At 35.4% G+C, this 24424-nt stretch overlaps 1 protein-coding gene across 1 annotated transcript in view; it reads right to left on the minus strand.

Annotated features, from left to right (window-relative positions):
- The window catches only part of LOC116760684 (solute carrier organic anion transporter family member 1B3-like), a 58093-nt gene that overhangs the window by 20527 nt on the left and 13142 nt on the right, over positions 1 to 24424 (minus strand). The window contains exons 3-8 of the mRNA XM_032645945.1: positions 15705 to 15846; positions 12517 to 12649; positions 5935 to 6056; positions 4536 to 4682; positions 4247 to 4345; positions 1634 to 1870 (exon numbers count right to left, since the gene is read on the minus strand). Coding sequence (XP_032501836.1) covers positions 1634 to 1870; positions 4247 to 4345; positions 4536 to 4682; positions 5935 to 6056; positions 12517 to 12649; positions 15705 to 15846 — 880 coding nt within the window. The remainder of the gene's footprint in view (positions 1 to 1633; positions 1871 to 4246; positions 4346 to 4535; positions 4683 to 5934; positions 6057 to 12516; positions 12650 to 15704; positions 15847 to 24424) is intronic.

Below are 24424 nucleotides of genomic sequence, written 5' to 3' on the forward strand. Positions count from 1 at the left end.
CTTAGTTATTTCATCCATTCCTAGTAACACATAATTAAGAACCTCTTTACTATCTTATTTTGGTCACTATCTTACAAACACAGTTGATAACACAGATGATGTTTACAATCGCCCTATTTTGCATCTTCATTATCCTCTCCATTTTGGGGAGGCTCACAGTCACCACGTTCCTTATTTTTAGATAATCCGCTACTTTTTATGGATTTAATTTGCTTCAGTGTGAAAATAGCATAGACCAAATGAAAATTTATTGGAATGGTATTTTTAGTGTGCGTGTTAAATTTCAAAGACTCCTAAATCAGTGGTGTGCTGGTAAATGTTAAACAACTGATTCTTGGGAAAACAACATTGATTTGAGTATTTCCCAATTTCGGTAATAAATGGTGGTAACTTCTCCCATCATGGCCAATTTCAAGCTACCAATGTGATTGAAAATTTAAGTCTTCTCTCATGAGTCAATACAAGTCACACCATTGCGTTCGGATTACAGTGATGGAGAGGAGAAAGTGACAATAAAAGGAGTGAGGGGAAGAACTGACGAGAGGGTGAAATTGGGCTCCACCTGACAAGCTCTAATGTCACTTCAACTTCAACTTGAAAAGGTTGTCAAGGGTTCAGGCATTGCTCTGCTTTGACTTTTACTATTCTGCCATTTCTGTGCAATCTGAAAACTGCACTATTAACATTGTTTCCACTATCTTGCTCTGACTGCCACTGGATCGTTCCCCAAATTACTGCTCCTAAATTGTTCTCCATTAGCCCTCGGGGCTTATGTTTGAAAGGAAGGGCGCTATCAAATGGTGGAGGGCTCTTATTCACATGACTGACTACAATATAACCTTAACTACTACTGTTGCTTGAACTTCATTTTTTAATATTTAGGTAAGCAATTTTTTCTATATAATTACCAAGAAAATAATCTTACTCTATCTAGAGAGAAACTTCCTCTGATTTCCTTCTCCATACTCCATGTCTCCACCTAAGAATAGTTAAGTTGCCCAATTTATAGGCACTCATAATTGTTTATAGAGGCACTATATGGCAATTGTCTATATATTTTTTGGTACAACCCCATTATATTGTAAATACTTGGAAAACACAGGCAATATTCTATTACCAGGGCATAGTATGCTTCCTGGGACTATTTGTGAAAGGAAAGAAGGAAAGAAGGAAAGAAGGAAAGGAAGGAAGGAAGGAAGGAAGGAAGGAAGGAAGGAAGGAAGGAAGAAAAGAAAGAAAGAGAAAGGAAAGAGAGAGAGAGGGAGGGAGGGAGGAAGGAAGGAAGGAAGGAAGGAAGAGAGAAAGACGTTTTAATCCTCATAGTTTGTACTATGTAATTTGGAAATGAATATATACTCTTTGGTTTATAAATAACAGATATTTTTAGCCTTTGATTGGTTTCTCCCTGCTAAAGATCACAAGCCTAATTCCCTTCCCTTCAGAGTTGATACGTGTTCAGAAAATATTTACAAATTTTAGTAGGAACTTAGAAGAATAATTTAGCCAAATTTAGTAAAGAAGAAATCAAACTTTATTTAGATGACTTGAGTATGACTTATTATTTTGGAATATTCACCCCTCCCTTTCACTGGGATTAACAATTCCAAATTGACTGTTAATGTGAAATACTTACCAGCTACAGTTTCACTAACATTTTGCCCCTGCTTGGTCAAATGAGCCATTTGACTCTTTTCCTCATTTTGCACAGGCAAAGATACTGAAGCTTTTTTTTCTTTCCTTGGTTTATCCAAATTTTTGGGCAAGAAAAAGAATGGTATAGAAGAAATAACGGATATTAGTCCAGCCACAAGGAAACCAAGCCACCACGCACCAACCCAACGAGAGTCCTTAGGAGTTATTCTGATAGTGCCTAGAATAAAGAATTAGAAGAAGCCAGTCAAAAATCATTTTGAAATGTAAGAATTTCTGGTAATAATTGTAGTAATTGCTGTCCTTCATAGATGAAGAAAGTAAATGATGTTTCATCAATTCTGAGACACTCTTTTCTTTTTTTCACACTTTTTATCTTTGAAATAAGTGTAAGTCTAATATTTAATGACATCTTACTATTGCTGTTGTCCAGGAGTCAGTCATGACATTGTTGTCATTGCCTGAGCCTGTGTGAACTTGGTGGCTTTTCTGGTGACATGACAACAGCAGCCACCATTGAACAGTTGAAGCTTGCAAACTATTTAAGGGCCATTTATGGAAAGCATGATACTCATTGTCTGAAAACTTCTATTGACACCATCTCCTGAGGTCAAGAAACCACTAGCAATGAAATTTACAGCACTTCGCAAGAAATTCTCAGAGCCAATAGTTGGGTTTTTTCCTCCTAGAACCTGCATTTCCAACTCCTTGACAGCACAGAGGATAATAATGGTGACGATATACGTATAATGAAAATCTGAGTTTAAAATTTAGACTCTAAATTTTAGGGATAATTTAACCATTTTATTTCAATAATATTTCCCTTTAAAGCTGTGTGAGTGCCATGTATGTGCTATATCTAGACAAGTATAAATGAGCTGTTTCAGTAAATATAAAGCTTCAGTATATATTTAAATTTATAAATATAAACATTCTAATAAGAAAGCATCTCACACACACACACACACACACACACACACACACACACACACACACACCATAGATGTTTGAAGCACAATAATGGTGTTGTTACTCTTTGATCTATAAGAAAACTCTTTAACGTGAGAAAACATTGACTTGATATATAGAAATAAATTATTAATTCTATTTATTGAAGTGGTTTTCAGATATATACAGCTCTGAGTTTAAAATTGATTTACATGTTCATATTATTCCATAATCAGCAACTCTGACAGACTGCAGAAATGATTGATAAAATCAGTGACTCCATCTGCATGCTAAGTACTTAGTTATCATCCGTCAGAAGTGTCATTTTGATAACATTTTTTTGTGTTCTATCCCTGGTGTACACATAGGAACTAGAGGTCATAACCTGGCTAGACACAGCCTGCCAAAGTGTTTTCTTTTGTTCACACATTGTTTTAAAAATTGAAAACTTCCACATGAAAATCTGGATTCCAGGATTTTCTTGAAAACCAATCAGAAGATTTTGTCAGTGCTGGATCCAAATTTCTTCATGAAAAGAATAGGTTGAGGCTGAGCAGTGTATGCACTTTCGGGTGTGTGCAGAGGGCAGTTCACCACCAACAATTCTTCCAAGTTTAACCACCACACCGAACACTCTTTATTCACTTATATTATCTCATTGACTCCTTTGGCATTGGAGTTTGCCAAAATGTACTTCACAATACATTTACATCATACCCATAACTGAATAGAAGATATAATAAGAAGAGAAGATATAATAAGGTCTAGAAGTTCAGTGCTAGAAATGGGATCACCATGGACCTAAATACTGTGAGTAGTGATTTCTGACTATAGAAAAGAGGTTACAAATCTATCATTCTAAAGACTTTAACCATTTATATCTGGGTGCTTAGTGATAAAAACAAGGATGAACCTGGAAATGATCGAGTAGAAACACTTGGAATGTGAACCTACTCTATTTCACACATCCAAAATAGAAGACATAACACATTCCATCAGGTCCACGTTTTAGCTTTATATTAAAATACTTTCAGATTGTGGTTATTGTTGGTCTGCTGTGATGTCTACTCTATGTAGTCCTGGTGAAATAGAAAATCACATTTGTTTATTTCTAAACACTAATTACTTATCATATGTTAAGACAGACATCATACTGTTATGTTCTAAAAGAGATGGAAGATCAGTGGCACAAATATTTATGGCTTATTGTGACAAGGGCTACAATAAAGGCATGCTCTTGGTAATTAATAGGGACATTTAACTTGGGGCCAGTAGGAGGTGGTGAAGTAAGGCATCTCTGAAGAGGAGCCACATATTGGAAAAGACTTTAAGAACTATGCAAATCGAGACAGGAGAGAGGGTAAATGTGGGGAAGTGACATTAGTAGGCACATTGAGAGACCTGCAATTATTTGGGGTGAAGTAATCTTAAGTTTGTTAAATTTTCTTATTTTGTGCTTAGTTGTAAAAGCCTGATGTAGATAGGAGCTGAAGTTTATTTTTATTCTAGTTATTAACACATTACCTATTTGTAACTTTTGACAATTAGTCAGCAAAGGGCCACTGAAAGAGTGAATTCAGTTATTTGAAAGAATGGTGTCATGTACTTGAAAAGCATTATCATGTTACCTTGTTCTGATTATACTTACTCAGATCTACGTATCCAACATCCACATACATTTTAGAAAGCAGAGATACGAGTAAAAAGCCAATGATTGGACCAATCATTGTTACTGCAAACAAATTACCTGAAAATATTACAAAACATTTTTATCAAATGCCAGTAATACATGGTTCTTATTCAATTTTTTAAAGTAATACAATACAATATATTTCTCTAAGTAATTTTTAAAGTAAAAGAATGAGTTTAGGAGCACTGTTATTTCAAGGTACACCCAGGGAAAGTAACCATAAAATCTAATATTTTCTGTACATTACCTAAATAAAAAGAAGAATGTCCTTCTTTAGCAAAATCATCGATGTAAGAAATCCCCAAGGGTGTTATGGGCGTTTCCCCAATTCCACGAAGCATATTACCCAATAGAATATATATCCACATATGTGACCCAGATTCCTTTTCCCAACCTACGTAGACAAGAGAGTGTTTTATCTTAAACATTAATTTTAGCATTCCTTTTGAAAAGTCAACTAACTTAACCATTTATTCCATTTAAGAACTTTTTATCTAATTATAAAGTGATTTATAGTCACGTTACAAAATTTGACAATACAGAAAAGCACAAAGAAAACAAGTAAAAATTATCTGCCATCCCTCCACACACACAGTACCGCTTCTAATGTTTGTTTATATCTTTCACATTTTTAGTGAACATAAAAATATGCATAATACTCTTTATCTTCTCATGTCAGGATTTTAATGACTGCATAATAGTGTGCTGAATAAGTTTCATCATTTATTTAATCAATTTTTTCCATGTACTCACACAATATTTCTAATTTTTCATTCTGTTAAACAGGGATGCCATGGCTATAATGATAAATAAATCCTTCTGCACATTCCTGATTATTTCCTTAAGATAAAGCAATAAAAGTAGAATTGCTGATTTAAGCAGTTGGGCATATTTTTGTTCTTTACTATATTGAAAATTAACCTCCAAAAGAGAAATTTATACACTCCTCGTAATACATAAAATGTGTGTTTATCCTCTACCTCATTTCTTTTTATTTTTAATCTTTCCTATCTAGTAGGTAGGAAAATCTTTAACTAGTACTATAATTTATAATTAAAACTTATGATTTGTGTTATAATAGGTAAAAAATCTTGAATTGGTGTAAGAATTTGAATTTTTCTTAAACAGTAAAATTGTTTTAACATATACCACTTCCACCTCTTTATATTAATTGCATATATTCTTTGCCAATTTCATATCAAAATATTCCTCTTATTACTTCTAGAAGGTGTTTAATATATATAACACTATGATTTTTGTCTTACATATATAAGATGCAAATATTTTTCCTATTTGTCTTTTAAATCAATTTTGCTAATGGATATCACAATCTTTTTTTTTTTTTTTTTTTTTTTTTTTTTTGCGGTACGCGGGCCTCTCACTGTTGTGGCCTTTCCCGTTGTGGAGCACAGGCTCCGGATGCGCAGGCTCAGCGGCCATGGCTCATGGGCCAGTCGCTCGGCGGCATGTGGGATCCTCCCGGACCAGGGCACGAACCCGTGTCCCCTGCATCGGCAGGCGGACTCTCAACCACTGCGCCACCAGGGAAGCCCCCACAATCGTTTTTTAATGATGTAATTAAATTGTTAAATTTTAGAATATTTATTAATGACACTAATATTCACTAGTGCCAGTTCAATTCTTACCTTTTCCCACTATCTCCAGTGATGTTCTATTGAGTAACAAATTTTGATTAATCAAACAAGTTGATAAGCTTGATGTTGAATTCTCTGATGGATTAATAGGGGTGTCTTTAGAATACCTGTAACTGTAAGAACATCACTATATTTACTGAGCATTTTCACTTTTCCCAGAAATACAGAGGAATCTTCCCCTTTATTTGCACCATTCTCTTCTCCAAATTATCAGGATACTCTGTCAGTTTCCCAGCTTATATTTTAGGAGTGGTGATGGGTAACAGTGAAATGGGAGTGTTCACTAAGAAATATAATGCAGTACTCCCCAGGCAAGGTGGAGTACCATGTTGCTCTCATCCTAGCAGTGCTTTATTCTAGGCAACAAATGAAATATCTTGGTTTCATGCTTTTAAAAAACTGCTGACTGTATTTATCAATCTTTTGAATTATCTTCAAAGACGGTTACAATCTAAAATTTCAAAATCAATTTATAATCACACACAGTCATATGCCTGACTCTTCAAAACTTAGTTTAAAAAGTTCTAATCCATTTCAATTTGATAAGGAAGCACTAATAGGAACAATAGAATGGACCTAGAATAGGGACAAATGCTGATATTTAAAAATACATGAATGGACCGAAAGGTATTAAGCTTAGTAAAATAAGTCAGGCAGAGAAAGACAAATACTGTATATTTTCACTTACATGTGGAATCTAAAAAAAAAAAAGAACAAATATAACAAAACAGAAACAGACTCACAGGTACAGAGGACAAACTAGTGGTTACCGGTGAGAACAGGTGTGGGGGAAGGGGGGAATATAGGGTAAGGGCAGTTAAGAGGTACAAACTACTAGGTATAAAATAAGGAAGGAGACCTTCAAGATGGTGGAGGAGTAAGACACGGAGATCACCTTCGTCCCTACAGATACATCAGAAAAACAACTACATGTGGAACAACTCCTACAGAACACCTACTGAACACTGGCAGAAGACCTCAGACTTCCCAAAAGGCAAGAAACTCCCCACGTACCTGGGTAGGGCAAAATAAAAAAGAAAAAACAGAGACAAAAGAATAAGAACAGGACATGCATCTCTGGGAAAGAGCTGTGAAGGAGGAAAAGTTTCCACACACTAGGAAGCCCCTTCACTGGCAGAGACGGAGGGTGGGAGGGAAGCTTCGGAGCCATGGAAGAGAGCACAGTTTTAGCCACAGCCATTAGAGAAGAAAAAGAAATAAAAGGAATCCAAATCAGAAAAGGAGAAGTAAAGCTGTCACTGTTTGCAGATGCATGATACTAAACATAGAGAATCCTAAAGGTGCTACCAGAAAACTACTAGAGCTAATCAATGAATCTGGTAAAGTTGCAGGATACAAAATTAATGCACAGAAATCTCTTGCATTCCTATACACTAATGATGAAAAATCAGAAAGAGAAATTAAGGAAACACTCCCATTTACCATTGCAACAAAAAGAATAAAATACCTAGGAATAAATCTACCTAAGGAGACATGGTAGGGTAGAAATGCAAATCAAAACTACAATGAGGTAGTGCATGCAGAAAACTATAAGACACTGATGAAAGAAATTAAATATGATACAGATGGAGAGATATACTATGTTCTTGGATTGGAAGAATCAACACTGTGAAAATGACTATACTACCAAAGTAATCTACAGATTCAATGCAATCCTAATCAAATTACCAATGGCATTTTTCACAGTACTAGAATAAAAAAATTCACAATTTGTATGGAAACGCAAAAGACACCAAATAGCCAAAGCAATCTTGAGAAAGAAAAAGGGAGCTGGAGGAACAGGCTCCTATACTACAAACTACAGTAATCAAGACAGTATGGTACTGGCACAAAAACAGAAATATAGATCAAAGGAACAGGATAGAGAGCCCAGAGATAAACCCATGCACATATGGTCACCTTATTTTTGATGAAGGAGGCAACAATATACAATGGAGAAAAGACAGCCTTTTCAATAAGTGATGCTGAGATAACTGGACAGCTACCTGTAAAAGAATGAAATTAGAACACTCCCTAACACCATACACAAAAAAAAACTCAAAATGGCTTACACACCTAAATGTAAGGCCAGACACTATAAAACTCTTAGAGGAAAACATAGGCAGAACACCCTAGGGCATAAATCACAGCAAGATCCTTTTGGACCCTCCTCCTAGAGAAATGGAAATAAAAACAAAAATAAGCAAATCGGACCTAATGAAACTTAAAAGCTTTAGCACAGCAAAGGAAACCATAAACAAGACAAAAAGATAACCCTCAGAATGGGAGAAAATATTTGCAAATGAAGCAACTGACAAAGGATTAATCTTCAAAATTTACAAGCAGCTCATGCAACTCAATGTGAAAAAAGCAACCGAATCCAGAAATGGGCTGAGACCTAAATGGACATTTCTCCAAATAAGATATACGGATTGCCAACAAACACATGAAAGAATGCTCAACATCACTAATCATTAGAGAAATGCAAATCAAAACTACAATGAGGTATCACCTCACTCCAGTCAGAATGGCCATCATCAAAAAATCTACCAACAATAAATGTTGGAGGGGGTATAGAGAAAAGGGAACCCTCTTGCACTGTTGGTGGGAATGTAAATTGATATAGCCACTATGGAGAACAGTATGGAGGTTCCTTAAAAAACTAAAAATAGAACTACCATATGACCCAGCAATCCCACTACTGGGCATATACCCTGAGAAAACCATAACTGAAAAAGAGTCATATACCAAAATGTTCATTGCAGCTCTATTTACAATAATCAGGATATGGATGCAACCTATGTGTCCATCAACAGATGAATGGATAAAGAAGATGTGGCACATATATACAATGGAATACTACTCAGCCATAAAAAGAAACAAAATTGAGTTATTTGTAGTGAGGTGGATGGACCTAGAGTCTGTCATACAGAGTGAAGTAAGTCAGAAAGAGAAAAACAAATACTATATGTTAACACATATATTTGGAATCTAAAAAAAAGGTTGTGAAGAACCTAGGGGCAGGACAGGAATAAAGACGCAGACATAAAGAATGGACTTGAGGACACAGGGAGGGGGAAGGGTAAGCTGGGACGAAGTGAGAGAGTGGCATGGACATATATACCCTACCAAATGTAAAATAGATAGCTAGTGGGAAGCAGCCGCATAGCACAGGGAGATCAGCTCGGTGCTTTGTGACCACCTAGTGGAGTGGGATAGGGAGGGTGAGAGGGAAACGCAAGAGACAGGAGATATGGGGATATATGTATATGTATAGCTGCTTCACTTTGTTATAAAGCAGAAACTAACATCCCATTGTAAAGCAATTATATTCCAATAAATATGTTAAAAAAAGAAATAAGATACAAAGATGTACAGCACAGGGAATATAGCCAAAATTTTATAACTATAAATGGAGTATAATCTATAAAAATAATGAATCACTATGTTGTACACTTGATACTAATATAATTTGTCCATTATACTTCAATAAAATATATAAATTAAAAATACTGAGGTACCCTGTGAAGTCTGAGGGCAACTTACTCTATGCCAGGCATTATGCTCAGCTCCAAATCACTAGAAATAAAACACACGGTTTTTTTACTTAAAACATCTTACACCCCCTAAGGTAAACATATACAATGAAAGATATGATAAGGTTAATATACCAGGTCCTGAGTTTTCGTAAAGGAAAAAGGGATTATCAGCTTGGCTTGCAGGTTTGGAAAGGTGTGGATTAGAGAAGACTTCACAGTGAGGATTCCATATGAGATGCGTCTTGAAGATGGATAGGAGTTTAATAGACAGACAAAGAAAAGAAAATCATTCAAAGCTGTAGAAACACTATGCACAAAGCTATGGCATATTATGGCACATTTGGCAAACTGTAGGCCTAGAGTGTGGTCCTCAGTCATGGGAAGCAGTGTAAAATGAGGCTAGGAAGATAGTCAAGGACCAAATCAGTAAGTGACCTGTATATGCAAATAAGCTTAGATATGCAAATGAACCTAGATAGTAATTCATAGGCAAAAGGCTTTCAATACTTTGACTAACAATGAGAAGTATATTTTGCATCACAATCACAATACATGGATATACACACACACACAAATTTATGTACAACCAAAACAAAAAGTTTCACAGAATAATATTTATCCCCACTCTCATTGTGTTTTCTTCTATTCTATGCTATCCTATCCTATCCTATTAAAAAATTTTGGTCTTAATAATCTTAATTGATTTATTGGTCCGTGAGTGGTTTAGGATCTGAAGTTTGAAAAATCCTGCTCTAGGATATGGGACTTCCCTGGTGGTCCAGTGGGTCAGATTCTGAGCTCCCAGGGCAGGTGGCCTGGGTTTAATCCCTGGTTGGGGAACTAGATCCTGCAGGCTGCAGCTAAGAAGTCCACATGCCACAAGTAAGACCTGGTGCAGCCAAAATAAATAAATATCAAAAATAAAGAAAAATACTGCTCTAGGATATTGGGAGTTTTAAGTGGTAGTAAAATAATTAGATTCTTATTTTTTAAATCAATACTGTAGTATAGAATATGAGTTAGAATGAAGTGGAGTTGGGAGGCAAAAATTCAAGGCCAGAGATGATAGAATCCTCTATCAGGTTAAGGGCAACAACTATGACAGATAACAGGCAGAATAAGCAAGATTTGGTGACCACTGGTCATGTGTATTGAAGTAAAGAATAAGTCTAGGATGAGACCCTTGACTTTAGTTTGAGTTCCTCTGTGGCTAAATGAATCATTGCTGAAAGAGTGAATGTGAAAAATCTGAGCTGGTGATGGCACAGGGATGAATTCTGTTCTGAATATATGGATGCAAAATGTTTGTAGGCTGTTAGGTTGGAGATACCCATGAGGTGGTTGGTTATATAGATTTTGAATATAAGATAAACTCACTGTGTACAGTGATAGTTGCATTTAATGCATGTACTCCACACAAATCATGTAGAATGAAAAGTGAAGAAGATTGAAGAGGGAGCTTAGGCAATACTGACCTTATGGTGTCAGTAGCAGAAGGAAAAGATGGGCATGATGGAGAAGCCAAAAGGAGGAAATAAATCAAGAGAGAGTAAGATGATGAAAATAAGAAGGAAGAGCACCAGGAAGAAGAAAGAACTTATGAGGGTCAAATAGAGTAATTAATATAGTAACCAAAAGGCATGGCTGTTGGTGTTGATAATGAGTAAGTAATTGATATCTTTAGCAGAAACTGCTCATTGGCTCTCAATATCCATTCTTCTTTCCTTCTATGGTAACAGAACCTGGGATCTTTAGCTGGGAAGGGGACACCTGAAGTAAAGTCTATTTTTCCCAATGACTTTCTATCTGAATGTGAGGTGTAACAAAGTTCTGGCTAATGTGAAGTTGGTAGAAGGGTTATGCTTCTGAAAATATTTCTTAAGTCTCAGCCTGTGTGCATTCTGTTTCTTCTTCTTCTTCTTCCCTTCTATCCTGTTGCAAGGAACAACACTGCCAAAATTTAGACCATGAAGTCAAGGCCAGTCAAGGGCTGGGTTGGCTACAATTTTTTTATGTATAAAATAAGCTCTTATCTTATTTAAGCCATCACTATTTTTGGTTTCCTCTCATTAGTATCTAACTCTAATTAAAACTACACAGTGACTTAGGAAGAAGTCTCAGTGGAGATGGTAGTGGGAAAACCCATACCACAGTGAGTTGAGTGGAGAAGTTGTAAGCAGCTTTTGGCAGGAAAGAGGTTCTGCAGGAGGCCCCTTTGTCCTGTCACTTTAGCAAAACTACATTGTAACTAACATTTAAATCAGGCGCCCCATACTCTACTCATCACCAACCCAAGTACACCTTTCAAATCTTTTGATCACATGGTACCTTGCCTAACCTGTTGGTTCTTTCTGTAGATCAAAGAAGTAGAAATGAAGAATGAGTAATTAACAGATGACCAGATCTCTTCCCTAGCTTTCCCTTCAGTAATCTCATGAACAAACTATGTGAACAAGATAGCATCTAAAGAAAAATCACAAGAAACCAACAAGCCTGCACACAGTGGGGGATGGTGATGACTTTGACCCTCTATCTCAATGATTAACTGACATTACTTCCCTTTTCCCTTTAAAAACTTTTATAGCCAAACAGAATCATGGGAGTTGGTTTGGGGGGACATGAGTCCACCTTCTCCCTAGATTGTTGGCATTCCGATTAAAAGCAACTTGCCTTTCTACCAACAATTGCCTCTCAGGTATTGATTTTCGAGTGGTGAGCAGCTGGACCTGAGTTTGGTAACAAAGACTTATTAAATATTATCAAAATCTTGTAGGCAAAGACATGAAATACATATCATACTAAAAAGCTTATTTATTTTCTGTGAAACTACTCATTTATTGCTATTCATATTTTAATATCAATGAGAGTCATGGTAGATAAAACAATTTAATTATTACATAGAAAATATACACCATTTCTACACACACTTAGTGGATATTCTTCTCAAAAGGGGACTGCTTATTTAAAAGGAAAAAAATAAAATTCTACCATTAATTTACAAGGAAATGATCATTGATGGCATAGAGCCACTTACTATCCCATGAAGAAATGAGGTAAAGCAGTCAAAATACTTCCAATTCCCATAACGAAGCAACCAATTCCGATTAGTTTTGGTCTGTGTAATTTGGCTCCAAAGTAACTCACAAATAAAATCACAAGCAAATTTCCTAGAAAGAAAACAAAATTATTTTGATTTGATTGATTATAGCAAACAGTGACTGAGTCCAATTTTGTGTCCAGTAGAATGGAAGGCCACAGAATGGATAAAAATAGAGCATAAGACATGGTACCATTCCTCAAAGATCGGGTAATTTTTTTTTAAATAGACTCTGCCTTTATTTATTTATTCATTCATTCATTTATTATTTACTTATTTATTTATTTTGGCTGTGTTGGGTCTTTGTTGCTGTGCGCGGGCTTTCTCTAGTTGCGGCGAGCTGGGGCTACTCTGTTGTGATGCGTAGCCTTCTTGCTGTGGTGGCTTCTCTTGTTGTGGAGCATGGGCTCTAGGCACGCGGGCTTCAGTAGTTGCAGTACATGAGCTCTGTAGTTGCGGCACGTGAGATCAGTACTTGTGGCACGTGGGCTCAGTAGTTTTGGCTCATGGGCTTAGTTGCTCTGTGGCATGTGGGATCTTCCCAGACCAGGGATCGAACCCGTGTACCCTGCATTGGCAGGTGGATTCTTAACCACTGCACCACTGGGGAAGTCCCCGGGTAATTTAATTACTCGGGATGAAACTCACTTACCTTAAGCCACTCACTATAAAGTTGTGTGGTGTTAATAATAAGCAGAATTGACTTTAGATAAGAATTAAAGTACTTGAATTATTTGGTGATATTAGTGAAGCAAAATTTTATGAAGAATTTGGAGTTGAGTGGATTGTACTGGAATGGAGAAAAATGGACAAAAATACCCGAGGGAAGGTATTTATTCATGCATTTTTCATTCACACCTAGAAATCTTTAAATTCTTATTAAGTACCTGTCATGGGGTTAGAAGCCAGAAATAGAGGAAAAGAATAAACAGTGCATGGTATCTGCTCTAAAAGAACTTACCTACCAGTGACAAAAATAGATAAATGGACAGAAGTACTCTTAGACCACAGAAAGGGGAAGCTTAAATTAATTAGAAGTTTCAGGAAAGTTTCCTGGAGGAGAGGTCACTTGAGATTTAATGTTAGCTATAATTTATTTAGATTCAAAAGAGGAAAAAGACCAATCTAAGTGGTGGGGGTCATGACCAATTCCAGTCCATCTGGAGCTACAAGTATAATGACGAACAGACAACAACCAAGAATTACTGAACATTTGATGGAAAAAAATAACATGAAGTAAAAGTACCAAACTGAACCAGCAGATAAAGTAACCCATGAAGAAAACAGTTAAATGAGGAAACTAAGAAGAGAAGACATTCTGAAAAAATCCAGTTAGTATCTCTAGAGGTACAAAGGTATGTTGCATCCATAAAATAAGAACTAGCAGACTAAAAATAATAAGAGAACAATAAAGTATTGTTGAAAAATTTAAATACTCTACAGAAATGTACATATTGGGACCTGATACAATAAGATGAAAGATGGCATCAGCAAAGACTGATGGAGTTTCAAGAAAAAAAAAAGGTCGAATTTTAGAAAGAAAAACTTAACGTGAAAAAATAGCCAGAAAATTTAATATTCATATATGTTTCAGAAGAAAATAGAGGGGAAGGAACAAATTTAAATATAGAAAATAAATTTCCTGAGGTAAAGGAAGGCTTAAGACATCAGATAAAAATTTCTACATTTCTCCAGCATAAATAATGTAAAAGAGACCATCTTAGGTATATGTTGGTAAATTTTCTGAAATTCAGGCATAAAGAAGAGGTCCTATCAGTGCATGACAATGATACTGGTAATGATTTCTTATGTATAATATTGTGTTATAACACAGTAGATAACATGCTTTTAATGTTCTGAGAAAAAAAGATTCTGAAGCTTTAATTTCATACTCAAATTATCAGTTGACTATGATAGTAAAATAAATACATTTTCCAATGCAAGGGCTCAGAAAATATGTCTTATGTTTAATTATTTCTGGAAAAAAAAAGCTACTTGAAGATATACTCCAGAAAAACTAAAGATGAGACTTGAAGTCATAAGGTTCAAGAAATAGTGTTAAGAAGGAAACCAGTAAAACTTATAACCGTGTCCAAATAATTGCTTTTAAATAGCTACAAAGTTTAACAAAGATAATAAGAATCAATTCCTCAATATAAAGAGATATACAATGAATTAGAATTTAAAACTAATCACAGTCTAATACTAAAGTTCTAGATGGTTTCATTAAACCTAGAAGGTGGAAAAGTGAAGGATATGTATGGTGTAATAGCCTCTGAATCATGAAAAGGCAGATTCATGACCAAAAGATAGATGGGTCTTCCTTTACACAATTATTTTTTAAACATTCAATAAACAAGTATATTTTTAAAAGGTTAAAAGATAAAGAGCAAACTTGTAAAAAATATGTGTAATCTATACAACAGACATAATTGTTGAATCCCTTCAAATCATTAAAAGGGGGGGAAAGGAAAATGGGCAGAGGTAATCAGTGACCAGTTCATAAAGTAAGAGAAAAGAATGTTAAATAATTATATAAAACCTCACTATTATTGGAGAAATCCAAATTAAAATGAAGACAACAAAACAATATACTCAATGTTCTAAAAAAAAAAAAAAAGACTTTTAACCCCAAATTTTATACCCAGTTCAACAGTAGAGCCTAACAAAGATTGTTTCAAAATTGTTCTCCTCTCCTCAAATCATCAGAATCATAATCCTCTCTACAACTTTTTTTTGCACTAGGGCATCTTGAGAAAGAGAAGTTTTAGCCCTGCAAAATATTAGTTTGCAGGCAATGAGTTTGTGTAAATCAGGGTTTTTTAACCTCTACACTTTTGACATTCTGGACTAGGTACTTCTTTGTTTTGGAGGCTGTCTTGTGCATTGTGGGATGTTTCAAGGCATCCCTGGCCTCTACCACTAGATGCCAGTGGCATTCCCTAATCCTCAGCAATGACAACCAAAAATATCTCCAGATATTGCCAAATTGCCCCTGGGCAGGGGGTGGGGATGGGGGCAATTTACCCCTGGTTAAGGATCAGTGGTATAGAGCGTATGTGAACACTTTTTTACCTCTGCAAATCTCATTACTAAGTAATAATCAAAACAGAAACAAAAATTACCCATTTCAAAGCTTCCATCAATTAAGCCAACAGTAGAAGATGATATGTCAAATCTCCTTTCTATTTGAGTGATGGAACCTTTCATAATGATTGCACTTAGTGTCTTAGAAATAAAGCTGAGTGACAGGGCTGCCAAGAACATCTAAGAAAAAGCAGAAGGAAAGGGAAAAATAATTAATCATAAGATCACATAAGGCTTATATATGCATAGAATTAAAATAGCTTTTCTTCTTTACTTAGCAATATTTTTATTATAAAAAAGCATACCCACCTTCCTTCTATTCCAGTTGGTACTTCTTAGTCCTTTTAACATTAACATCACTGTACCGATAAAGTACCATTTTCTTTCTTCCTTTCTTTTTAAAGCCAATTTAGTTAGTTATTCCAACCGTGCTGCACAGTATGTGGGATCTTAGTCCTCAACCAGGGATGGAACCTGCACCCCTGCATTGGGAGCACGGAGCCTTAAGCACTGGACCGCCAGGGAAGTCCCTCATTTTCTAACTTGGTGACAACATCAGATTATCAGAGCAGGACAGTCAAAGTTGTTATTTTTTAATTAATGTCATTAGCTGATTTCTAAGAAGCTAGATAATGATGTGAGATGGCCAGGATGACAAGCTATTCTTTTTTTTTTTTTGCGGTATGCGGGCCTCTCACTATTGTGGCCTCTCCCGTTGCGGAGCACAAGCTCCGGACGCGCAGGCTCAGCAGCCATGGCTCACGGGCCCAGCCGCTCCACGGCATGTGGGATCTTCCCGGACCGGGACACGAACCCGTGTCCCCTGCATCAGCAGGCAGACTCAACCACTGTGCCACCAGGGAAGCCCTGACAAGCTATTCTTTAGTCCCAAATGAACAGCCAAGTCGAACTGTGAGGGGAGTCGCTAGACATTCTCAAAGGTAGTACTTCCAGGAAGTCAGCTGAAAAAATTTTCATTTATAAAACCTCGCTAATATTGGAGAAAACCAAATTAAAATGAAGACAACAAAGCAATATAGTCAGTGTTCTAAAAAAAATAGAAGACTTTCAAGCCCACTGGTTATAGATGTTTTATTTTCAATTTGATTTTAACAAAATTTATTTATTCATCTTTCTTACAGCCCACATTTATATCCATAAGTAAATTCCTTTTACATCCAGTATTATTACCCAGAGTCACAGGATCATCATAAGATTCAGCAATCCCATTTCTGGGTATGTATCCAAAAGTCTTAAAAAAAGGATCTCATAGAGATATTTTCACATCCATGTTTATCACAGCATTATTCAAAATATCCAGGAGGTAGAAGCAATCCAAATGTCCATCAACAGATGGATGGATGAGGGAAATATGGTATATACATATAATGGAATATTATGCAGCCTTAAAAGGAAGGAAATCCTATCACATGCTACAACATGGCTGAGCCTCAAAAACATTATGCTTAGTGAAATAAACCAGTCACAAAAGGACAAATATTGTATGATTCCACCCATATGAAGTATTTAAAGGAGTCAAAATCGTAGAAGCAGGAAATAAAAATTCAGTTCCCCAAAACTGGAAGAAGACAAGAGAGAGTATTAGTATTTAGTAAGTATAGAATTTCAGTGTTGCAGGATGAAAAAGTCTAGAGATTTGTTGTACGACAATATGAATATACCTAATACCACTGAACTGTACCTTCAAAAATTGGTTAAGATGGTAAATTTAACATTATATGTTTTACCACAATAAAAAATGCATTTTCCCGTTGAAAAAAATGTGGGTGGTCTTTTACTGAGAGAAGTAACATGTCCCACTGGATATGTTCAAATTGTTACTGGCTGAAGGATAATGGTACATTACTACATAATTTCATTTTTTTCCTATAACTTCACTGTGTTGTTGTCCCCTGACCTGTGAAGTTTTATACAGATGTAGAACTTCTTGGTAAACCTTCCCTCCTCCATTTCTCTCCCCACCCTTTACTTAAAGTTCTGTTCTTTTATATAAATATAAATAAATAAATCATATATCTATATAAACATATATATTATATGTGTGTGTGTGTGTGTGTGTACAGCCATGGAGTTTTATACAGATGTAGAACTTCTTGGTAAACCTTCCCTCCTCCATTCCTCTCCCCACCCTTTACTTAAAGTTCTGTTCTTTTATATAAATATAAATAAATAAATCATATATATATATATATACAAACATATGTATTATATGTGTGTGTGTGTGTGTGTGTACACATGTGTGTGTGTAAAGCCATTGAGTTTGTTGCCTCCTTTCAAGAGTGGTGAATGAAAATATCTAATACCTAGTGATTCTTGCCTGTCTGCTTTGTTTTACATATGGAAGCTCCTGTTTCCTTGTCTCTGAATATTCAGTCTTTGTGAAGCCTATCTGGGATGGAGAGGCAGAAATCTTTAGCAGTAGGGTAGTTAAGAGTTAATCTGCATATGGCACCTCACTTCTTCACGAGTGTTGCCAGCCACTTGAGACACCGTTCTGCTCCATATGCCCGGGAGGGCATCAGCCCACGCTCACTACCTCCTGCCCAGGGTAGATGTCTCTGCAGTTTGCTGCTTGCACTAAGTGGGGGAGGGTAATTTGATGATCAGGGGAGATGTTAAACAAGGAAAGAAGCATGTTTTCTCTGATTGAGTGGAATAGCCTATACAGCAACCTGGGACCTCTCTTGATCCCATTATCTGTGGCTTTTGCCTTTGAAACACGCTTGGAAGCCATGTCCATTTTTTTTCAGGTTTCTTTTCCTGCACTTGTCTTGGGCTGTGATTTCTTTCTTTAGCCTAATTCTTTCTACTTCTTACTTTTTAGAAAACTCTCATACTTTCTGATTTACAGAATGTATCTCTTCTTGTTTTCTAGCACATCTACAAGTTGCCTTTAATACATTTTACATTATTTATTAAAATTGGAGGGGGGAGGAGAAGGCTTCAACCTTATTATTCTGTCTGCCGTATTGAGCTAGAAGTCAAGTTCTGCCTTTCCTTCTCTAATAAATAGAAAAAAAATGTTCTCAGGCTCTCTATCAAACTCAGATGCCTGACACATAATGAGTAAGTATTCAATAAATGTTTTCTGGTTGTTGAATAAATTGTTATTCCCCAAATTTAGGTTATAAATCTAGTACAGAGCTTACATGTAGTGAAACCTCTCATTTCCTAGTTTCCTCAGCTTTTAGATGGAGAAAATTACAGTAAAATTGTTATGAAGATTAATTAAAATAATATACATAAAATTGGGGGCACATAGTATTGAGAAATGTCTGCTTTTATTATCACTCTGGGCTGTCATCATTCAGCTTTTGGCTGTAAGTTCGGTCAAATAAAAATAGGACTCTGATTGTTCAGCCAAACACATTTTTTCTCAGGCACTATTTCAGGTGCTGCAGAATCAGTAATGAGCACACTGGCAAAATGATTTATTATTAAAGAAATACTGAGGCAAACTTTTATCTAAATCCTTATCGTCAAAACACTAATTGGTAAAATCAGAGAGGAGGGAGTTTCATAAAGTAACAGGACGTCTCAGTAAGCAGATACAAGCATAACCAGATGTAAAACCTGTCCTATATAGAGCAGCTTTCTAAAAGTTCAGAGAAAGATTTTGTAATGTCCATGTCTTCAATCTTAAAAGGAAGATTAGCTCAAGACAAAAGAGAGACTCAATAAAGTCAAAATTCGTACAGTATAATCCTAAATTGGTTTTACAAAGAAGAAAAGGGTAACAGATGCAAACACAATGGCCACAGTAGGATTCCTCCAATAAGCTAGGATTTTAGAAGGATATGAAATGAGTTAATATAGACAGATTTATAAATGTGCTTTCTTTTACTCTAACTGTAACCCTGAGAGATGGGCATTTTTAACCATGTTCCTAATGTGAGGCTGAATTTCAGAGAAAGAATGATATGATGATTTTCTCAGAACATAAAAAATTAAATAATAATAAAACTGAAATCTCCAATGAAAAATATTAAAAGACAAGAGCATAAGGATAGAGGATTTAAGATTGAGAGATTTCAAAACAGAGATACGAATGTTCACAATCATCAAATAGATTTTAAAATATCACAGGCAGAAAGACACAGCTAGCATTGAGATAAGAGGTAAAGTCTATATTTACCTGCAGTCGTGGCAGGTCAGTCCTTTGTTTATGATGGCAAGAGTCTTAGAATTAAGGTCAGAAAACAGTTCCAAGTTTCTACATTGCCATATGTACAGCCATGATTAACTCAGTTAACTCATAGGAGCCTCAAACAAATTTACTCAGCAAACATTTATCGAGCAACTACAATATGGCAGTTCCTCCACTAAACCTTGGAGTTGAGACAGGCACAGAGTAAGAAAGGAAATAAAAACAATTAAGACGTAATAGATGTCCCCAAAGAACTAATGTTTCCCTGGGCCAATAAACAATTAATGCCAGTATAATAATGTAATGAGTACTGTAATTGCTATACAGTTTTAAATTTATGAGTACACAGAAAAAAGTGATTAATTCTGTCTACACAGGTCAAAGTTTCTATAGATGTGCTAACATTTAAACTAAGTCTTTAGGGGTTAATAGAAGCTTAGAAACCGAAGAAGAAATAAACATTTAAAACAAAATAGGAAACACATGAAAAGCCCCTGAGTAGTGAAAGAACACAGATCATTTGAAAAACAAAAAGAATATCTGTGGGTGGAATATAAGGATAGAAGTATGCCAACCATTGGGAGATCAATCTGCATTTTTAAATGTGATGTAAGGAGATTAAATTTTAGAGGGCTAATTCTGGTAGCCATGAGGAAAATGAATTTATGGCAAATAAATTAATTAGAAAGCTGATTTCAGAAAAAAAGATGAGCAGAGATGGGAAGAGAGGACTAAAAGGTTACAGACACACTTGGAAGAAGTTTAAGAGGAGAACCAATAAGATGTGGGAATAATGGAAAATAAGTATTCTGATTTTGTTTTATAGTTTGTATAATCGTATGTAGTAATACTATTATTGGGGATGAGAAAAAGAGAAGTCTTAGGGTTAAAGACAATAAAATCATCTTTTCAAAACTCAAATTTGAGATGTCTAAAAATAAACATCTACCAAATAAACACAACTAAGGCAGGGGTTGTGCTCAAGAGAGAGTTTTGTCTGGAAGTAGTTTTGAGATTTACCAGGGGATAACTGTACAATTAATCCATATTCAGGCTTATTCCATTAAAAAACTTCCTCCTGCCCCACTGCATCCTCACTTTTCCATAACTCTCTCTCATTTTTTCCAGTCAAAACTGAGAGTTGTTTACGTTTGCATGAATCAGATCTTATTTTTTGCATCAGTTTTTAAACTATCCTCATCAGGCCTAGGATACTTTGGCTATTCCAAACTTTAGTTCAGGGTTTTGTTTCAAACTCTCTTCTCTTTTTATTCTACATACTCTTTCTGGAAAAACTCATAAATTGTCATTGTTTTTATTGCCACCTAAATGCTGATGATTGCCAAATCTATATTTTAAGCCAAGCTTGCTTTTGCTGAGGTTTAGGCTGCTGTTCCAAAGTGCCCGCATTAGAGCTCCATTTTGGTTTTAATGTCCAGATTGCATCCTTTTATTCCTCCCCTTTCACCTCCTCTCCTGTGTCACCACTTAGAATCTACTCTCTTATATATCACATCCAATTAGTCCCCCAAAGCTAAATATTTAATCTTATAAACATCTCTCTTTTTAATATGCTTCACTTTCTATTCCTACCTCAAATGACCATCATCTTACACCCAGAATACTACTGTTTCTAACTGGTGTCTCTTTCCTCACTGTCAACTCTTTTTCACACCACACCCAGGGTGATTTTTAAATACTTATAACTATTTCCACTTCCAATATAGCTGAATAAGTTCCCACTGGACTGATCCAGCAGCAAACAACCATTGTAAAGTCTGAGGGGAAAACAAAAAACACCCAAAAGCATGGGAGAGCAAACAAAAGCAGTCAGATTCTGGACAGGGGTTGACCCTTAAAAGAAGGAAATGCCTAAGGTTAATTTCTCATTCTTATGGCTTTAAGGTAAGGTCACAGTTAGCATTATTCACAAAAGCTAAAATTCTTTTAGAGAAATCACAGTCCTTGTGGCCTGAAGAATGAGAAAGAAGAGTTTACGTTAAAATTTAGGGGAGAATCTCATGAAGGAGAGATCCAGAGAATGGGGAGCCCCAAATTCTGCATATAAACTGTCCAAATTTTTGACCTCTGAACTATTCATGAACAGGGCAACTCAAGTTAGCCCTATGGATAAAGTAATTTAATTGAGATTTGAACTATTTCCTAAGAGATAGAGTTTGCAGTTTCAGGTCAACAAATTTAATTGCCTTGTAAAACAAAAAGTATATCAATACCCTTTGGAAGAATGTAACAATGTTCAAAATTACCAACATATGAAGAGCCAAGAAAATGTGACCATTTCTCAAGAAAGACAACAGTCAACCAAGACTAACCCTGAGATTACACATATGTTAGTATTACTGGACAAGAATTTTTTTTTTTTAGAAGATGTTGGGGGTAGGAGTTTATTAATTAATGTATTTATTTTTGCTGTGTTGGGTCTTTGATTCTGTGTGAGGGCTTTCTCTAGTTGTGGCAAGCGGGGGCCACTCTTCATCGTGGTGCGCAGGCCTCTCACTATCGCGGCCTCTCTTGTTGCGGAGCACTGGCTCCAGACGTGCAGGCTCAGTAGTTGTGGCTCACGGGCCTAGTTGCTGTGTGGCATGTGGGATCCTCCCAGACCAGGGCTGGAACCCGTGTCCCCTGCATTAGCAGGCAGATTCTCAACCACTGCGCCACCAGGGAAGCCCTGGACAAGAATTTTAAAGCAACTAATCTAACTGAGCTCTTTGATGTAAAGGAAAGTTATCTCACAATGAATGAAAATAGAAAATTTCACACACAAAAAAAAACTGTAAAAAGAAGCTATAAGAATGAGAAAAGATACAGTATCTGAAATAACATGCATAATCAAGATGTTAATTTATGCCACATCTTCTGGATAGGTGTTGTGTGTGTTCTCTCTTTGTAACCTATGCTTTCCTATGACATAAATCTTAGTTAAGTCTCCAAACTTTCTTAAACAGAAACTATCAATAGTCAATATAGCTTTCAAAAATATTTGATAGCAGAGATAAAGATGAAGGTTTGCATCAGACATCCTACAGAAAACTTAATATCTCCCCATCCACTGGATATTTCTCTTTCCAATTAATACAGGAAGGATATGAATGTGAATTATGTTATGTGGGAGCTAATATTTGCTAGGACTGTTCCAGGTATTCTAGAAGTATTATTTCTAATGCTCACAAAATCCTTGCATGGCATGCATTACTCTCTTCATTTTACAAGTAAGAATAATAAAGTTTAGAGATGCAAAGTTATTTAACTAAGGGAATAAGGCTAAAACTGTAGCAGAACTGTGATTTGAACACAAGTATTTCACACACGAAAAGCAAAACAGTTCTTGGATCTAATAATATACTAACCCACTTTTCCTTCATCTCTATTTTCCTAAGTCAGATCCTCATTATGTCTCACTTGGTTTATTTGTAGTAGTCTGCCTGCTTTCCTCCATTTGCAGCAATGGGAATACTGCATGTAATTTTATTTTTCCAACTTTATTGAAGTATGATTGACAAATAAAATTGTATAAATTTAATGTGTATAACATTGCAATTGACATATGCATAAATTGTGATACGATTAGAACAATAAAATTAGTTAACATATTCATCACCTCACATAGTTACCTATGTTTTATTTTTGTAGTGAGAACATTTAGATATACTCTCTTAGGAAATTTCAAGTATATAATACAATATTGTCAACTAGAGTCATCATGCTGTACACTAGATCCCCAGAACTTATGTATCTTATAACAGGAAGTTTATACCCTTTGACCAACATCACTCAATTTCCCACACCCTCTGGTTCTAGCAACCACCATTCCATGCTGTTTCCATGAATTCAACTTTTTAATACCCACCGCAGTGACACCTCTTTAGTGAAGCTGTATATTGCCTAATAGGAATTTGGTTTGTATCTCTCTTATATCTAGTGTAAATATATAATTTATCATATAAACTGGAACAATTTTTAGAGCAAAATGAGTGGTAAAAAATAATTACGCTTAGAACAGTTTTTGAAATTTTATTGATGAATAAATTGCTTGTTACTATTCTAATTTTTTCAAATAAAAAACACATATCCAAGTAAATTGAAGGAAACATTAAATTTTTTTTCTTTCCATTGCTTACTTTAATATTTAAAAATAATAAACAGTATAATTATTCTTGGTGGATATATTAGTATATTTTTATGTATACCAATATGTATACATGTATATCCATGTATTTTATTCAGTTTCTTATGAGTATCTCCATTACTATGTCACTATTATTTTTCTGAAGGATAATTTTCAAATTATTCTTAGACATTTTAGTTTATTAAAAAAATTATCTGAAATCTTCATCAAAATTGCATTTTATGATTACTGAAAAAATAATTGCATTTTATGATTACTGAATTTGAAATTGTCAATATTTCAATTGACTCTTCTCTGTAGCTCATAATATTTTTAATGAAGAAAATACTCTCTTAATAAGCCCACAGCAAATTGTGCTAACTGGAAACATTCTCAATTCCTTTTTAAAAATATTTACCTATGTACATTTTTTATTCTAAATATCACAGTTGCTATCATTTTTG

Source organism: Phocoena sinus, chromosome 10 (genome assembly GCF_008692025.1).
Source record: "Phocoena sinus isolate mPhoSin1 chromosome 10, mPhoSin1.pri, whole genome shotgun sequence".
Classification (NCBI taxonomy): Eukaryota; Metazoa; Chordata; class Mammalia; order Artiodactyla; family Phocoenidae; genus Phocoena; species Phocoena sinus.